At 36.7% G+C, this 19972-nt stretch overlaps 1 protein-coding gene across 9 annotated transcripts in view; it reads left to right on the plus strand.

The window, feature by feature from the left end:
- Positions 1-812: 812 nt before the first annotated feature.
- Positions 813-19972, plus strand: part of UBP26 (ubiquitin-specific protease 26) — a 64646-nt gene continuing 45486 nt past the window's right edge. For 5 of the 9 annotated variants that reach the window (XM_088958230.1, XM_088958233.1, XM_088958225.1 and 2 more), the window contains exons 1-5: positions 816-1174; positions 3433-3567; positions 3657-4253; positions 9622-9877; positions 18942-19666. In XM_088958230.1, coding sequence (XP_088814356.1) covers positions 3488-3567; positions 3657-4253; positions 9622-9877; positions 18942-19666 — 1658 coding nt within the window. In that variant the 5' untranslated portion in view covers positions 816-1174; positions 3433-3487. Of the gene's footprint in view, positions 1175-3328; positions 3568-3656; positions 4254-9621; positions 9878-18941; positions 19667-19972 lie in introns of all 9 variants that reach the window. The other 4 variants (XM_088958231.1, XM_088958232.1, XM_088958226.1 and 1 more) reach the window with 1 other exon arrangement.

Raw genomic sequence — 19972 nt, forward strand, 5'->3', positions numbered from 1 at the left:
AAGTTGTAATTACAATACCTATTTTATCAAAGATTCTTAGAGCATACTAACAAATCTTGACATTGAAAAGAAAGCCCATGGTCTAAATGGTTTGGTTTTGAAAATCCATTTAAGCCCCCAATATTCTTTGGTAATTCCATTCTACATAAAATTTGACCCATTTTAAGTTTTAACATACTTGTGGGAAAGATGAGTAAATTGATTATTGCTTGACCCTATCATATTATTACATTAGATTAGATAACTCATTATTACAACCATTGTGTAAAGTCTTTCAAATTTCAATACCGAGGTCAATAGGTCATTAAGGGACCAAGCAATGAGTGGACAATGGATATTAATAATGCATCTTGCCTGAAAAGATATAACCATTAAATATGACTAAGACTTCAATAGATGTTTTAAATTAACTTCATTAGATGTTTTAAATTAAGTTTTTCTTAATTAAATTGTAAAAAAAATAATTTTTGCTTAATTAATAAAAAATCAATCTAATATAATAATTTATTAATAAAAATTAAAATCTATTTAAATTCCATTTAAATAATAAAAATTAACATATTTATCTAATAACAATAAAAATTAATAAACTTTAATACAAATTAAGGAAAATTAATCTAACAATGCATAGGCTAAAAATATTGGTTGGGTTGGACTTACGAATGTTATAAGGCTACTCTACCTGAATTGATCTTAACAAAGCCGGTATATTATGCTTCATTCAAGAATTAAACCTCGTTTATATTTTATTATAAAAAATAAGAAATTTTAAACAAAAGAGTATATATTGTAGGTGTAGCTGCTCCGTACTTAGTACGGGGGTCATCCGCTGGTCTGGTCCTATCTCATTGCAGCCAGCTACAATGATTTCATTCCTATACATGAAATCCAGTACGGTAAAACTGTAGAGGACTCGAACTTCTTTCCTAAAACAGCAGCGATGACAAACACCACCTGAGGAGTAAGGATTTCCCGGTTGTGGACTCCTTCGATGTGCTCGCTTGACCTCTGGAAGAATCGCCGTCCTCTTTCGTGAGATGAGGTTAAAAGTTAAAACAGGCTTTTGCAGAAGTGAGAGAAACAGAGATTGGAAAACCTGAATAGTGTGGAAAACGAGGAAAATCAAAGGAAGAACCCTAGCAACTTCAATTGTTCACGTTGTTCAAGCATCTTGGTGAGTTGTTTGTCTTTTTGATTTCCCCATTCTTCATCTTTCAGTTTTGTTTCCCCCGCTTTCCATAGAGAATTGTTCCGGAAGGAATAAGAATTTTTGATAGGTTTGTCTTTCAAATATATATCTGCTTTCTTCTGATTTTTTCCCGTTTTGGTTTTACCAGCCATTTGTGCAACAAAATTAGGTTTTATTGCAGCGATTTTTTTTTTTCTGGGTTTCGTTTGGAGGTTGTTTAGCCTCGAATGCAGGCGGGGCTTGGTTTCGACTTTCGTCTCCCTTCTGCATTTTGGGGAAAATTTGGGGATGAATTCGACAAAATGGGGCTGTTTTCTCGTTGGATTGTTGTACTTGTTAGAATTAACAAATGCTTTAATATCTCTCTTGAATCTTGAGAGGAACGTGAGTCCTTCTCCGTGATGTTCTGGTGGGGCACTAGAGTTCCCTTCCTGTCTCATTTGCCGCTACCAGTGGTTTTAGACTATCGAATAGTTCTCTATTTTTTATTTTTTATTTTTTTATTTATCTGTACTGGATTCCTGCTAATAGCAATTTTTTTTTTCGTCTTACTCTTAGCTAATACGTCTGTTGGAGGAAATGTTTTAAGTGTACTCTCTCCCTTCCCCTCTTTATTACTTTTAGAATCTAAGCGGAGGTTGAGGAAATCGATCAAGAAAACACCAACGTTGAAGAAAGTCTTATGCCTAATGCTTCCTGTTCGACTCTAAAAACATATTCTAATATTTCGTATGCTTATTATCGTTTCTTTTCCTTACTTTGTGAAAATCAAACTTAAAATTTAGTTTTTTTTTTTCTTAATTTTTTACATATTTCATCTTAACTAAGAATCTCTACTTTCCCAATGCATGTAGATGTTGGTAACACGTGCTTAAGAATAATTAAATTTAGTTGAGATCCTTCTTGCCTTCTCTGTTTTCATTTCACTTATTTGTTTACGCCCAGCTCACAATGAAGATGACCTGCTGTAGTGCCAAATTTTATTTGTTTAGTTTAAGGATCAAATAAATGGAGCTTGTGTTGATTGGTTAGCATTTCCTGTAATACATTGTTCTTTTGCTTTGCCTTTCTGGTTGCCTCTCAAGAATGATGAATACCATGATACTTGAATTCATATGAGTTGGCTTCATCATTTGGTAATTCAGGATATACAAAATTATCTTGTTGAAGGACATGAGAACACATGTACAAAATCCTAAGGAATTTAGGTCCATTAGCTTGGTAAATAGCGTGGACAGAATCATTGCAAAGGTGTTGTCTCAGAGAATTACGTCTGTGCTTCTTATCATTATTTCTCCAAATCAAGGAGCTTTTGTCATGAATAAGCAAATTATTGATCAAATCCTTATTGCCAATGAAAGTGTGGCAGCCTCTACTGAATAATTGGCAGGAAGTGGCAGCCTCTGCTCTAAGCAGAAATATTATGCAACATTTATGGTCTCTGCCTTGTGTTGGTTTCATCAAGCTAAACTTTGATGGTAGCAGTGGAGGTAGCAATGGACCTTTAGGGATTGGTGAAGATTTTAGAATGGAGGAAGGCTCAGTTATAGCTATGTCCTGCCCAATTGATCATGGGGACTCGCTGAGAGCAGAAATTTTGTCTTTGATGGAGGGTGTGAAAAGGGCTAAAGAACTAAATGTTAACAGGTAGATCATTGAAGGAGACTCTAAGGTTGTAATAGGATGTCTGGGAAAGGAAGATTATGTGGACTTACACCAATGAATGAAGACTTTTCAAGAGGTTGATTCAAGGCGTGGAGGTGAGACTGCAGTGGGTAAAAAGATGTGATAATTCCTTTGCAGATGCTCTTTCTAAACAAGGGTTGGGAAGAACTCATTTATTTTGGTTTCATTGTAATCTTGTATTTCTTTGGGGGAGAGTTTATCACTCCCCACCTACATGATTCATATCCATTAATGAAAATTTCTGATTATTGATAAAAAAGGGCATGAGGAGAACAGTGCTGTTTCCATTTGTGAATATCCATTACTTTGTTTATTTCAGATTGTTCCTTGTAATTTTGGTTTGTTTTTATGAGCTTATGTCTATGTTTTAAATTTTCACTGTATGCTTTTCTGTTCTTCATTTTGGCAGATTTCACCATGTTTATTTGTATGCGTTATTATTATGTGTAACAGTTAGTACTTGCGTGGTGCATCAATGGTGGGATATCTTTTCTCTATGACAAATGACAGGCATTGATCATATTAATCCTCTGATATAAATTGTTGCTCTCGTTCAGTTTAAATGAAGGATGTAAAACAGAATCCAGTCATTGATGTTCAGTTGGTGAAAAAATGAGTAGACCAACCACCCGCAGTAAAAATAAGAGGCACAAACCTGACAACAATGAAGGATTTTCATCTGAAATCTTGAGGTAGCATTTCTCCTTTCATGAAAACATGCACTACATTTAATCTTCTTAGTAGTCCATAATTATAATATTTTCTTTTTATCAATTTTTAGGAAAATTCATTTAACGGGTGAGATAACCGAAGACGATATTCACCAACTATATATGGTCTGGAAGCCTGTTTGTCAAGGGTGCCGTATAAATACGAAAGACAATCCGAATTGCTTTTGTGGGTTGGTTCCGCCTTCTGGTGGAACCAGGAAATCTGGCTTATGGCAAAAGATGCCAGATATTGTCCTTTCTCTTGGTCCAGATCCTTGCAAGGATCTTCGTGTCTCCAATGAATCACCTGCAGGCTTAACAAACCTAGGTGCTACCTGCTACGCTAATAGTATCCTTCAGTGCCTTTACATGAACACAGCATTCAGGAGAGGTGTTTTCTCTATTGAACTAGATCTTTTGAAGAAACAACCTGTGTTGCATCAACTTGCACGACTTTTTGCACAGTTGCATTCCAGCAAAATGGCTGTTATTGATTCAGCTCCTTTTATTAAGACTTTGGAGTTGGACAATGGTGTTCAGCAGGATAGCCATGAATTCCTCACCTTACTTCTTTCTTTGCTGGAACGGTCTCTAAGCCACTCCAAAATTTCTAAAGCAAGAACAATTGTTCAGGATCTTTTTCGTGGAAGTGTGTCAAATGTTACTCGGTAAGCTGCTCTGTCTAACCTAATAGTTTACCAGGATTTTTTTTTTGATAATTTTTATTCCTATTATTCTTGTTGCCATTTTTTGTTTGGTAAATATCGTGGTGCAACTTTTATAATGTCACAGTTTCATTTTCTTTCTCCAAAACTGATCATGCCAGCAAAAAAGGACATTACCCAATGTTAGTGTCAGCTATGAGGGGTCTTGGGAGGGGTAGACTGGGTATGGTCCTAATCTATGGCTTTTCTTTTTGTTTCTTTTTGGCACAGAGTGACTGTCCTCAGACTCAAACCCATGTTTTTCACGCTTGCCAGCCCAAGAACTTAACATTACTAAAACTGATCATGCCAATCATTTCTAAATTGTACAAGACAAAACAGGTGTCTTTGTTTTGTACAACTTTTAGCATGACACCTCAAACTTAGAAGGTGGTGCTCTTTATGGATGTCACTCCAGTAAGTGATATGTATAATGACCCCAGGAACTGGTCTTGGGATTTTTTTTGAAGGATAAAGAAAAAATTTATTAAAATAATATGGGGATGAAATGCAACAGAGGTGGTAAGATATCACCAAAGAGCAAAAGCACCCCCATATACCCAAAATAAACCGAAGAAACCACAGCTTACAAACAATTAAACCCAACCATAGCCAAGCAAATACCCTGAACACACCCATAACAGGTCCTCAATGAAACAAGGATCACCAAACCGACAACCGACCCACATCAAAACCCCTTCCTGAAATGTCCCCCTTCAATCTTCATTCGTGAGACCATCTTTTGTAACCTCGCCTTCATTTTCCAGCTCAACATCGACAGTAACATTTCTTTTCCAAACTGTCTCCTCCCCCTCTTTCCACCTCTTTGATTCTGCGGAGACAAGAATTTCTGGAGTTGGGCCAACCTTCACTCCAGAAATTTGATTTTAGCAGAAGGGTCATCTCCTTGAGGTCCCAGTATGGACATATCTCCTCATTCCTGGGGCCTAGACTCCTCCCTCACTATTATATCATAGCACTGTCTTATGGAAGCTTCTTTGTTTACTGCCAGCCTGTAAATATTATGGAAAGAGGACCTTAATGGTCTTAAGCCACACTATTTATTCTTCTTGAAAGATGTATGCTCACCATTACCAACTTTAAAGGCCTTGAACTGAGAGAACTCATCTTGGATTTTCATTACCCCTTTCCATATACTTGTACCATATGAAAGATGTATTTACTCCTGATTACATTCCTCTGCAAGTCATTCTTTTCCACTGCATATCACCATAATTACATACCCAATAGGGGTTTGATACCCATGCTCCCTTCTTTTTTTGGCATACATACCTCCTTCCACACCATTAGATGAAATTTCTTCTCATCGTTTCATCCGTCCCATAGAAAGTTTCTTCTTGCCTTCTTCAATGAGCTTAACACTGAACTTGGAGCAGTGACTTAGGTTCCTCACTCATAGCCCTCTTATGATTCTTGGAATCACAAGAAACATGACATTTAGTGAAAACTTGTAACAAATGGCCATGACATATTGAATCACAGCTTATGGCTGCCACGTCAGATGCCACATGAGCAGGGGTGAGGTCCCGACACCTGGGTAGGTACCTGCATGGTTTACCTTGCATGACTGTTTGACAATTGTTTGCACCAGAAACCACCCATTCTGGCCATTGGAGGCTAAACACCTATGTAGCACTTATGTGGTGGCGTAATGGTTCCACAACACCATTATGCCATGATTCCAAACAGCTTCATAATTAGACATTGATTAGAAGATAGGTTTGGGGAGAGCCAATTGCTGTATTCTTCTAAAATAGTAATACTATGATGCTCAGATTCAGATAAAGGACAGAGACACAGGAAACTGGGATATGACTCTCAAGACTATGATGTTATTTCATATCATGCTTTTCTATCTAGTTTTGAAGCTAAATGTCATTTCTCAAGACCTATGTCTTGGCAAATTTAATTAAATTTCTGACACGTACTGGTTCATATTTTTTAAGTGTTTTTTTTTTGATGAATTACAAATTTGAAATGTGTTAGTGCTATAGAGCTCATTAAGAAGTATCCATGTAATATCCAGTGTTGTGTCTGGTAAATGTTGTGTCTGACACCAATAACTAATAAGAAATCTGTCCAGCGTACAACAAATGGGGTCTGTCTATCATATTAGACCAAGTATGGTTGGCATTCAGAAGGGGAAGGTTCATATTTCTCCAACAGTTACCAACAAAAAAACATTTACAAATTCTCCAAGCATCCTCATGCTTTGAGTAATCCTAGTGACTCCTACATTCTTCTTATTGCAAAACTGCATTGAATTAAAGTGACCACCCACACCAAGTGTGGTCCCAAAAGACTCTTAGTAATAGAATTCATCTGAAAATTTGATTCATTTCACCATGAGAAACAAAACCATAAAATTAGCTAACTTCACTTGAAATTATGTGCTTTTTCTAATCTAATAAATAAAATTTAAAACTATCTTCTTCTAATCTAATAGACACAGATAAAGCTTACACCAACTTCTCTAAACAGTCATATCATCCTTCACCCCATATTGTTAACATTTCCTCTTTAAGTTCCAAAAGAAGATAAAAAGAGTTCAACGTTTCTCACTGGCACCCAAATGCTCCTCACCTATTGCTGTTAGTTTCCAATTCATTCTCTTGCATAAACATGGTCTGTGGTTTTATTTTTGTCAACAATTCTTTGATCGCCATTCTTTTTAATACATTCTGTAACCCATCATATTCCAGCTAACCTCCCTTTCTACTGGATTGCTCTCTTTGATCTCAGATCAGTTCACTTCCATAGAGTAGGTCTTATTTCTGTGGATATAATCATACAAGTATTTCCACCTCTGTCCATTTGAAAGTATTTCAGATTCAATTGGATTACCCAAGTGAACTCCAGTCTTCTCTTTGTTCTCAAGCCCTAGTTGACTGGTAACCCAATTTTTTCCTGCAACCCTTCCCATCTCTTCACCCTTCTCCCAATTGTCCTGACCAACAAGGGTTGTTGACGTATGGCAGATGAATGATAGCCTGTCACACTCCATGGATGAATTTTTCTGCTTTTCCTGAAAAAAAACTCCCAAACCAGGTCACATGATGGATCACTTTTTTTTTTTTTTCTTTTTGATCAGCAAAGAAATCCATTTATTGATTTAAATCTGAATTTAAGATGCAATACTTCCCAAAGTAGTTTACAATAATGCCCAAAATAAGGATGGTCTATTAGCTCCCTGCTTGGTTAATGTATCTGCCAACCCATTAGCTTCCCTTTTAAGCCAATTGAAAGTAGAGTTAAATCTCTTTGCAAGTTGTTCAATCTGTCTAAAAGTGAATCTTAGCTTCCAAGGTGCTGACTCAATTTGCTTTGCCCATGTTATAATCAGAAATGGGTCTCCTTCAATTTCCAACTCTCTTGCCCCTAACTGTTCAGCAAGCTTCAGTCCTTGCCATAGAGCCTTTGATTCAGCTTGAATCGAGTCTGCAAACCCAATTGGTCTTGGCCAACACTACTTCATGATGGTCTCGAAAGACTCCCCCTACTCCTGCTCTTCCTGTGTTGCCAAATGAACTCCTATCGAAGTTTAGTTTCAGTTTATTTACCCCTGGTGGTTTACACTCCACTCTTATAGTTTTTCTATGTGGTTCTGAGAGTGCCACTTCTGTCCAATTTCTTAAGTAGTCATCCGTGGGAATACCTTTGAACAATTCCAATGTTTTGACCCGATGTACCGGTCTGATTTTGATGGCTTCAATCACCTCTAAGGATATACTTTTTTCATTGCAAATCCTCTGATTTCTCTCTTCCCAAATAGACCAAACTACAGCAGCACGTACTGTCTTCTACATGCATCTTCCCCTTTTCTTTTGTTGCTTTAGGAAGGTTGGGTTGAAGAGACTCACTATGTCTTGTGGGAGAATCCATCTGCATCCAAAAAGAGAACAGAAATAGTCCCACATATAAGAAACAAATGAGCAGGAGAGCAGTAAGTGAGAGAGGGTTTCACCACAAGCCTTGCAGAGAACACACACATGAGGAGAAAGGCACATGTTTGGCATTTTTTTTCTGTAGCATGTCACAGGTGTTTACCTTCCCTAGAAACATCTCCCTGCAAAGAGCTTGTGCTTTAGGAGGAATTGGTTTACACCATATTTCTCTTACGGGAAAGTTTACCCCCACACTAGCCGACTGGGCAAGTATGTTGAGGAAAGAACAGGAAAATAAACCATCTAAAGCTGGATGCCAAATTCTATTGTCACAGCTATTTTGGTCCAGGTAAACAACTTCCAACATTGACAAAAGGACAGGTAGAGAATCAAACTCATTATCTCTCAAACCCCTTATAAACCCAAAATCCCAGTTTAACCCAGATTTTGAGGGTGTAGCTACCCTTGCTATAGGTTCAGCCATTAGGTTTGACAGAGCATAGAGATTAGGGAATTGCAAGCTAAGAGGTTGGTCTCCAAGCCAAAGGTCACATGATGGATTGTTTACCTGCACAACTCCCAAATTCTTTCTTATTTGATCTTTCTTCTACTCTCCACTCAAAGGATTTTTAGATCCATACTCATCTGCATTCAGTAAAAGAGCATTAATATTGCTAATAGGAATCTGAGCCCAGCAAACTGCAAGCCTGCAACAATATTCAGCCTACAGGGAATGGGGTTGAAGACAAAAAGCCTAATTTAACAAAGCTGATACCTAGTGGTTGGATGGAGGTGGAAAAGAAGCAAGAATGGATTTCATTGATTTCAGTCCTTGTATCCTTTCCATTATTGAGGTGTTAATGTCAACCAACCCAGCACTCTTGTATCCTTGCCATTAAGGTAATCCTCTTCTATCTCAGATTGGTTAACATTTGAAGCCAGCCTCTCTCCAAGAAACTCTTCTTTACCTGTAAATGACTTGACAGCACATTATCTTTTTTCTATGACATGGCTTCCAAGTCATGAGTCTTCTTTTTACACCATCCATATCTACTTTCCCAGTCTCTTTCGGTTATGTTTCATCTAAGGTGTATCAACACCATTTATTGTATTTGGATACCGAACTGAAAGCTGTTTTTAAATTTTTGGAACAGCATTTTGGGAAGATGGAAGTTTCATTTCGATCTTTGTGAAAAGAGTATATTTCTCCATTAAATCTCTCTTAATATAAATAAATCATATTTTTTAGTCAGTTTCTGGCTTGTTCTTCATACTATTGTTATTTTCCCGTCTTTATATCTCTATGGAGTAAGTGTTTAAGATGCACCATTGCATCTTGCTCCTTCAGTACATCCTACTGTTGATGACAACCTCTCAAAGTAATTTGGGCACCATTTTTAATTTTATTTTGTTTTGGTATTTTGCAGTTGCTCAATGTGTGGAAGAGATTCTGAAGCTTCATCAAAGATGGAAGACTTCTATGAGCTTGAGTTAAACATCAAGGATATAAAAAATTTGAATGAGAGTCTTGATGATTACCTAAGCGTGGAAGAGCTGAAGGGTGATAATCAATATTTCTGTGAGTCTTGTGGGGAGCGAGTTAATGCAACCCGTTGTATTAAACTGCGCACACTTCCTTATGTTCTTAATTTTCAGCTAAAGCGTTATGTTTTCCTTCCTAAGGTATTTAAGAGATTTATTTACATATTTGTTTTCCATTCTGTTGCCATTATCTTGAACCTTTTTTTTTTTTTTGAGAAAAGTTTATCATTGAAGAGAAACTTGAAAAGATGCAGGGGAGAAGATCTCAAAAACTATACAGTGGTAGATTGCTCATCCACAAAGAGAAACTTGAACATTTCTGAATGTCTCTTCTACCGATAACCAAGAAAACACCAAAGATGCCAAATTTCTAAGAAATTCATCTTCCTTTCTTTGTTGAACTTTAAAAATATTCTGAAATTGCTCTTCATTTTTTGATGGTTTACTGGTAACTGGTAACTTTCTTGATTATATGAAAGAATAAGTTATGTACATGGTTACTGCCACTAGACAAAAGTTTTCAGATTTCATTCCAGTTCCTAATCCTTTCCAAGATAAGTGATCTCTATTTACTCCTTGTTTGGATAGTGCATCAGCTGAAGTGTTTGCTGATTGGTGTATCTGGGAATGATCCACCATCATTCCCCTTGTTAGCTTCCGTATCTCCTTGAATGTGCTTCTGTATGGCTCTTGGGATCATTCTCCCTTTCTGGTTTAGACGACCCAAATACCTGTCATCTTGGGAATATCCAGTCAACAGTCAACAGTCAACACTCAGGCATCTAAGAAAAAAGCACCAGATCTTTGAACTGATGGTGCAATAAACAAATAGATGATCAACTAATTTCATGGGAATGACTTCAAAATGTGCAACCCCAAGGTGAAATGCCCATTATCTTTTCTTACAAAATTTTACTTCGTAGGGCACTTATTTACATGTACTGTCATTAACATGGAAGTTACCTTTCTGGGCACCTCGGCTTGGGATGCCACACAAGATTTATCTGTGAAGTAGTCATATTTTTCCCACCTACAACTTCTATCTATGCAACAGGCCTTTGGGTTAAAATTTTTGTAGTTTCAGCCACAACAAAAGATTTTGGCAAAACCTCCTTCAATGGACTAAAGAAGTCAAAAGTTTTCTCAATCTTTCTCCACACAGGACAGCCATATGTAGCGAGAACCATGTTAGGGTCCCATCTTCCTTCTTTCAGCCCAAATCTTGCTTCTATTGGAGACCACTAATCACTTCCCCTTTAGGTGTTGATCTGCTAATGCCATTTGTTTAAAATTGCTTTATTGAAATGCTTATGTTTTTGAGCCCCAAATCACCCTTCAAAGAAGCAAACTTTCTTTTAACACATTCAGCTATTGGGTCCCAAATTACTATGAGGTGAATAGGGACATTGACAATCCAAATATTTTGTAGGGAGATTAAACATAACAAGACTATTTTGATCAATGCCAATGATTTGCAATCCCCAGCGGGGTCTAGATATCAATGGGATTGTTATCTCAGAAATGAAGATTATGGGAGAAGATGGAGCTCCCTTATAAAAAAAAGAAGATGGAGCTCCCAGAAGATGGAGTTCAACAGAGCAAACCATCCCAATGGTAAGTGACTAGATTAAGACGGAAAGGGAGGTTATCCTGAGGGTTTGTATATAGGCTAGAGATGGAGAAGAATCTACATCATGGCAAAGCTAATCATCTTCTTCCTAGAAGTGGACCTTGAAGAGGTGGATGAAAGGGTCCATTTTCTCAAATCTTGCCTGTCGAGAGACTATTGATGAGCGCTAATGAACCTAAAACGCTACTTTATATAAAGGGAGGCACTAGTTGGCCATGACAACATTGCAGAGTTAACATGGATAAGAATTTTCAACCCGCCTTTGAATTGTTGGAGCAAAGAAGTATTTAGAAGCGTCAATGACTTTTCTGGAGGTTTCATTGAGTTTAGTTCTGATGGAGGACAGACTGGGTTGATGGTGCGGGTAAGGATTAAGGTCCATTTGAGAGCTTTGCCCCTTAGATGATCAACATTGTAGCTGGCCAATCAATGTTTTTGGTGACCATTTGGTCATACATTAGATTGGAAGAGATTGCTAGAAGTGGAGATTCATTCAAGGGCAAAGCTTCAAGGAAGAGATTGCTAGAAAAAAAAGTCATAGCAACCTTTAGTAGAGGACTCTCATGGAATGTTTGAAGCTTTGGACATGGAGTTTTTGCAATTTTTTAGGAGTGTTTGAGAAAGAAAGAAAGGCTTTGCCGTTTTTTTTTTTTGATGAATAAAGGAAGGCATTGCTGTTTGTCATATAGTAGAGGACTCTCATGGAAAAGGGCAAGAATGGGCACATAGTAGAGGAGTTGTTTGGGTTGGCCTGGGGTTTAAATGATAATGTGAGGAGCACTCTAAGGAGCATCAGGAAAGGAAGGACCTTTTATCTTTAGATAAATGGAGAACTTGAAGATTATAAACTGGAATATTAGAGGTTTGGGATTGGGTAGGAGAACTGCTACATGTGGCTTTCTAAAGAGGTGGAATCTAGAAACCCTGATGTTGTAGAAGATGAAGAAGCTGTAGTCTTTTAATGTCAGATTAATTAGAAAAGTTTGAGGGCCTCAGCCAAACGATTATGTCTTTAATCCATCCATGAACACTAGAAGTGGAACGGTAATTATTTAGGTGTCGCAGAAGTTCCATCCGATTGGCAAAAGAGGTAGGTATGTTCTCCATTTCAGTTCTTTTGAGAAGTCTCTTTGAGGACCTCTAGTTTTCAGTTAGGATGGTGATGGTCATAGACCAAATGATAATGCTTTAAGGGAGCAACTATGGATGGGTCTGGGCAGGGTAAGATTGACATGGAACTACCCTTGGTGCATTGGGAGTGGCTTTAATGTCACCGGATTTGTAAATTAGAGAAGTAGAAGGCATCGGATTACAACAGGCATGTGAAGTTTTGCTGACTTTGTTCAAAGGTGGGAAATGGTTGACCTTCCTCTGGACGAAGTGGACTTTACCCATACAAATAATCAAGAATAATCAAGAGAGATTTCAATTTTGGTAAGTTTGGATAGATTTCTCATCCTAGTTTACTAGGAGTACATGTGTCCTGGAGTCACTCAAGAGTCATTTCCTAGACCTTTGCTAGATTATATACTCTTTTGATGTTGGATTGTGGAGGCATCAAAATAAAACCATCTCGTTTTTGGTTTGGGCACCCCTGGTTGGAGGTGGAGGGATTGGATGAATTAATAGGCTAGTGGTGATACAAAAGAATGGATTGCCCATAGGATATAGGAGTAGATGAAGCTGAAAAAGGGATGGGGGTGGAAGGGGGAGAGGAAAGATGGCAGTTAAAACATGAATTAGAAGAGAGCTTGAGAAGGGAGGAGATGAGTTGGAGGCAAAAATCAAGGTGCTGGTGGCTTAAGGAAGGAAGGGGATGGTAATATGAGGTTTTCCATGTTTTGGTGACTCTAGGTTGGAATGGAATGGATCAACTTTAACAAATGGGGATGATATATACAAAGTCTTTATGGACCACTTTAAATTCGTCTATGATAGTTTGGGTAGAGCGAGAGGTGGTTTGCAAGTGTTGGAGTGCCAGGTTGGTAATAGGGTGTTGATGGATGAATTGGAGAAAAAGTTTGAGGTTCGAAAAGTGAAAGAAGCAATCTTCTCTATGGAGAGACCAAAAGGTTCAGGTCCAGATGGTTTCTTGATGGCTTTTTATCAAGACTGTTGGGATATTATAAGATTTGATCTTGAGGAGCTAATGCAACTTGTGTGCTCTGTTCCAGTATGAGGGAAGCAATGGTACTGCCTAGCTACTTATGAGATCTGGTACTCCTTTTTAAAGGCTTTTAATCTGGGCTGGTGTTGACCCAGAAGCCTGAGGATGCTTTTTTGGAGGTGGCAGTTAAAGGCCTTAGCAAAAGGAGCAGGAAGCTAAAGAAATCTGTCCCATCTGCAATCATTTGGTTGGTTTGGAAGGAAAGAAATGATTGTATCTTCCACAACAAAGCTTGCTTTATTGAGATACTGAAGAGCAAGATAATAGGCACTCTTTGGTCATGGATAGCTGTCAATCCTATATTCAAGGACATTTCATTTACGGCTTTCTTTGACTTTGATGTTATTTTTGAACATACTTGATAGCTGTACCTACTTGGAGTACATTTGTATACAGCCATATTAGTATACAGATGTAATTATCTCATTTACATGAATCAATATACTTTACCTTTTCAGAAGATATCAAAAAAATATACTTTACCTTTTCTAAAAAAGAATATTAAAAAAGACCTGCCACAACTCGCAACTGTTGCCAACTCCTCTGTCCTTCCCATCTTCTCCATTGGAATGATAGAGCTCTTCTTAAGATTTTTCTTGAGGCCAAAACCACCTCAAACCACTGCAAAGTCCCATAAAGGTGTAATAACTGTGTTTGAGAGACCTCTAGGAGAAAGATACTATCATTGGCAAATTGAAGAAAGTTGACTTCTCTCTTTTTGGGGTTCCTTCTCGTATGGCTCTTTTTTTAAGGCTCTATCCTATCCTTTGACCCCTCTACAACACTTTCCAGTGAAAGAGATATGGTGTAAACCAATTCTACCTAGAATGGGAGCCTTCAATTGGGAGGTTTACCATGAGAAAATTAACACCTGTGACTTGCTATTAGAAAGGGAGACCTCAATCCTCTTTATCTCCTCATTGTCATGTCCTTTGTAAGGCTAATGGAGAATCCTTCTTTCATTTACTAATATCTTGCCCACTTGCTACTGGTATTTGGGTTTGGCTTCTTGCTTTGGTTGCACGTGGATTTCTCCATCTAACTTGTCAAACCTATATGCTTCCGCATTTTTTGTCTGTCTAAAGAAGAGAGGTATGACCATGTAGAGGTGTATAAGAGCTGCAGTAACTTAGATTCTTTGGGAGGAGAAAAATGCAAGAATTTTCCTTGAGAGGGAGCGAGGGAGGGGAGGGAGGGGAGGGAGGGAGGGAGGTGGGTGGTTCTTCACCTGCGAAATTCAGATTGAACATGTCATGGATGCCACTGGATGAGGGATACATAAAACTGAATTTTGATGGCAGTAGTAGGGGGGTCCCAGGCCCTTCAGGTATTGGAGGCATATTCAGAAATGAGCCAGGTCATGTAGTGGCACTCTTCTTAGGTCTTTGGTATTGGGGATTGTTTGAAGGCTCAAGTAATGGCAGCTGTGGAAGGAATAGTCAAAGGAAAGGAAATGGTGTGCTCAAGCCGATTGTAGAAGGTGATTCCCAATTGGTGATCAAGTGGCTACAAAACAAGGGAGATGGCTTATGGATGTACCAAAATGAATTAAAGAAGATTAAATGGGTTACTAGGGAAATGGATGTGAGATTTCTGTGTCTAAAGGACAGCTAACAGTATGGCTGTCGCTTTGGAAAAAACAAGGGGTTGAGAGAAATCAAATGTATTGTGCTCAATTGTAAATTTGTTTTTATGTGCTTGGACATAAGCTGTTTTATCAAAAAACAAGAGGTAACAGCTCGTGCCTCTTCATGGGTTTCCTGTATTGCCTTATATTCTGATTTAATAAATTATTTTCATTCATAAAAAAAAGCATAAGCTGTTATATCTCCATCTGTTTTGTACTCTTTTTTCTTTCTCTTTTTAATGAAAGTTACAGTTATTGATAAAAAAAGAAAGAAAAAGAAAGTTGACTTTCTCTGCTCCCTACTTAAATCCAAAGACTCTTCAACTACCTTGCTTTTGCTGGTTCACTTTTGGAGAGCTTCCATGACACAAGTAAAAGGGAGAGTGGAGAGAGGATCCCTCTATCGCATGCTTCTATGATTTTCAAATAAACCTTTTGGATCTCCATTCATAAGGAGGGGGAACTTTGAAGTAGATAAATGAAGTTTCATCCAACAATGTCATTTCCAACTAAAGTTCATTTTACCCAACAAATAGTCCAGAAACTGCCAGTACATGGTGATATGCCTTCGTTGAATCCAACTTGCAGATAATACCCGCTTACTCAATCTAATTTTTGAATAAATAATTTCATTAGCCAAAAGCACCATCAAGAATCTGCTTCCTTGGGACAAAACCACCTTTTATATTGGATCCCAGATTTTGAGCAAATTAACAACTCAGATTTGGTGGAAAACTTGTGGGATATTCTTAAGATTCAAGCTTGTAATGTGGATCCTTTTCATTTGGATTAATTGTACTGGGTGGATCCTTTTCATTTGGATTAATTGTACTGGTGTGTCACCTTGACACCCAATCAGATTGTACTCACTTTTTTTTTAATAAAATTCTTCTACTCTTCAAAAACAAATATTGGATATGAGAGACAGAAGCACTTTTCCCGAGCAAATTGGCAGCACTTGTTGCAAAAATTCTATAGAATCTCCCACAACACAATTTTTTTTTTGATAATTGAAGAAAAATTTATTATGCATCAAAAAGAAGGAATCAAGGATTAAAATATCGATACAGTACGCCCGATACGGGGTGTATCATATCGGAATTGGACCTGACCGGCACAGGATACGTCACGACTGGATACATACTTTTCCTGTTGTGCATATCAGTCCGATACGGTATTGTATCGACGCGTATCGTATAGTATCGAGCGATACAATCCAATACGCACCGACACAACAGCGTATCGTGCGTCCACGTCCATGCCATCGTATAAACTGCATCTCACTTAAAAAGGTTGAGGCTCCCGTGATTCGAACATAGAACTAGCCTTACGAAACGAACCAAGAGCATGTCTCTTCAACCACCAAGCCACTTACAACTTTTTGATAGAAAAAGAAACACATTAATATTTATTACATTAACGTCTAGTAGTCTACATACAACCCAAATAAATAATATATATATCAACAATTTCAACTAAAAATTAAAAGAATAATTTTAAAATTAGTATTTTATGAACAATGGAATAAATGATTTATCAAATCTACATATATACAAATAAAATTATTATTAGTAGAATAATTATTTTAATACTTAAAATTTATAAATTTGCACGTTATATATATTCAATTTTTTATAAATTTTTGATTAATATTTTAATTTGCATTAAATAATAATGTCTTTACTATTTAAAAAAAATAAAATTATTATTTACAAAATATTTGAGAATATAACATAAACTGAATTGCTCAATTCCACTAATCTACATTTACATACAAATAAAATTATTTTGTATTTTAGAAATTTTACAAAATAAAATATTAATAATGGAATAATTATTTTAGTAATTAAAATTTATGAATTTTAATATGATATATATCTTTAAATTTTTAATAGATTTGGTATATTTTAAGTTAAGATTATATAATTTATAAATTATTAATTAATACTTTACTTTACATTTTATAATAACATATTTATTTTTTAAAAATGAAAATAACATATTTATTTGAGAATTATTTTTTTGTTGATTTTTTGTTAATATTAAAAAATAAAATTAATAAAATTGAAATATTGATATAGTAATTCAAATAGAATAGTTGCATATGTTTTGTGCATTGGATTTTAATAGAAAATAAAATAATAATGACTTTGTGCATGTATTAATTTCTAAGCATATATATATATATATATATAATAGTCTTAGATTCTTGATTGATGCACTATCAATAAAATTGCATAATATCTATGCATCTGTCTATATTAGTTGTATTATATTTCTTCCTATATACCATTAAAATATAAAGCTCCTATGTATTTATATATTATTTATAATTTTTTTGATGTTAAACTTAATATTATTAATATATTTATGGAATTTCTGTGCATTTTCCTAGTGTATCCAAGCGTTTCTATATTTTTTGTCCGCATCCATGCGTTTCCTAAGTGTATCCATATCCATATCTGTATCCGTATCCAAGTTGTCTGATAAGATACCCGATACCGATACTTTGATCCTTGGAAGGAATTACATCAAGGTGGAGAGATTACCACCACAAGAAACTTCAGATTTTCGCCAAAAAAATTTGTTGTCTTGTAGTCCCTTGTTTAGCCAATGTGTCTGCCATCCCATTTTGCTGTTCTTCCTCCCACAAGGCTAATTAGGTTTGAAATCCTTTCAATACCTCCCTTACTTTGGGAATCAAAGTAGCAAAGCTTGTATTTAGGCTTCTCTTAGATGTGGTATTCAAGTGAGAGTGGCAAACCTTTAATCACATCCTTTTTGATAAAATCCATGGTGAGACCATCCTGCCTTGGTGCATTATCTCCTATTCTCCTTCTTCCTAACCACCTCTAACATTTCTTCCATTTTTCTAAATTTTTTCTAGCCATACTACATTGGCTTTCCACATGAAGAGTGATGTGTCATCGGACCTTGGAGGTGGAGCTAGCCGACTTTCATTCAATTTCATAGCCTTGCCAAACTCTAAGCCATTATGTGTAACTTTTTGACGATTAATCAATTGCAACATTTTTTTTTGGACAAAATCCTATAAAGACATTGATTGTTTTCACTACAGGCACTACAACAATTGGCAACAGATTATCGAAGACAGTGATTATGCTTTATAAAGTTACTTTTTGTACATAAAGTATATACTTATACTATTGTACACATTTTGAAGGGAACTTCTCCCTTTTATAAGATAAAATCACACTTTTAAAAAAAATCAATTACAACTTTTTTTTTCTATTACCTTTTCCCTTTTTGTGGCAGTAAATGAGACCCAAACACAAGATTTTATGGTTGCAGACTTGCAGTAAATTTCTTTCTATCAATTGAGCAATGGGTCCAAGTCCAATTTCTATATGCCACTTGACATCTTGACATGTATGGCTTTTAAAATTGTTATGGACATTTGATGGTTGGAGAGTGGAGGAAAACATTTGCTACAGAACAACGAAGGAAGGAAAAGAAGAGAGAAAACTCAGAAGGAGGTTGTAAATAATTAATTATATAAAGGATTTATAAAGGACATTATCCTGCTGCCAAGTACACTGGGTGTTACTATATGACCTTGTTATTGGCATTTTATAAGGCTCATTATGGACCTCTCAACTTTTTAAAAAATATGGGGGGACCTCCCTGTTGTATCTCCTTTTTTGTTATTCCTGTTTGTATAAGGCCTTTGTCAATGCAGAATATCTTTATCCACCATCTATCCTTGTGATTATGGTCATCTTACATTTTCCAACTCTTTTTTTTTTTTCTTAAAATGTAGACTACAACGAAGAAGAAAATAACTTCTCTATTCAGCTTTCCTAGAGAGCTTGATATGGGACGACGGTTATCTGAGCCCTCTCTGTTGGAGCTGATATATGACCTGTCAGCTGTACTGATTCACAAGGGAAATGCTGTCAACAGTGGCCATTATGTTGCCCACATAAAGGATGAGCATACTGGGCAGTGGTGGGAATTTGATGATGAGCATGTCTCCATGTTGGGTGATCACCCATTTGGGGAAGGATCCTCATCCTCCACTGCTAAACCTGTTTGGAATGAGCCACTTGTGCAGTCATCTTGCACTGGAGAAAAAGACTCCACGGTTAATGGAAATCATATAAACACTGGTGATGTACAGATGTTTTCATCAGCTGATGCATATATGCTCATGTATAAGCGTAGAACCATTCAGAAGGTTGATAACATGCAACTCACAGGCTGTGGCTCCAACAATATGGAAACACCTGAAAAGCTAGTTTATGAAAGTAATGATTATTGTCCTCCATTCCATCTTCTTCAAGAGATAAAAGAATTAAACGCATCATACGATGACACTTGCCAACAATACAAGTTGAAGAAAGAAAAGGAGGTGGAGAATATTACAGAACGGAGACAAGAAGTAAGATCAGTTCTTTCTGAAGCCCCTGTGCATCCACTTGAGGAGTCATACTTTTGGATCTCAACAGATTGGCTCCGTCAGTGGGCTGATAGCATTACTCCTCCGTAAGTATTGAGTTTGCTATTCTATTGCTTCTTTTTTGGGCCATCTGAAGAATTTTTATGATTTTCTTAGCATGCGCATTTATGTACTTCGTTGGTTGATGGACACTTCTACTTGTCAATGGTTATCTTTTCTTTTCTTTTTTGTTTCACTTCTTTTTAGAAATTTCAACTTTCATAAACATGGTATTTTTACAATCTGTCAAATAGCACAATCAAGTATCTTTCACAGACTTGTTTTCTGAACTTGAGTGAGAACCAAGTTGGTCTTTTTTACATCTTTTTGGAGGGAACTGAGACTTTCCAATT

This window comes from Nelumbo lutea, chromosome 8 (genome assembly GCF_056320005.1).
Source record: "Nelumbo lutea isolate HS-2025 chromosome 8, American lotus-T2T, whole genome shotgun sequence".
Lineage (NCBI taxonomy): Eukaryota > Viridiplantae > Streptophyta > Magnoliopsida > Proteales > Nelumbonaceae > Nelumbo > Nelumbo lutea.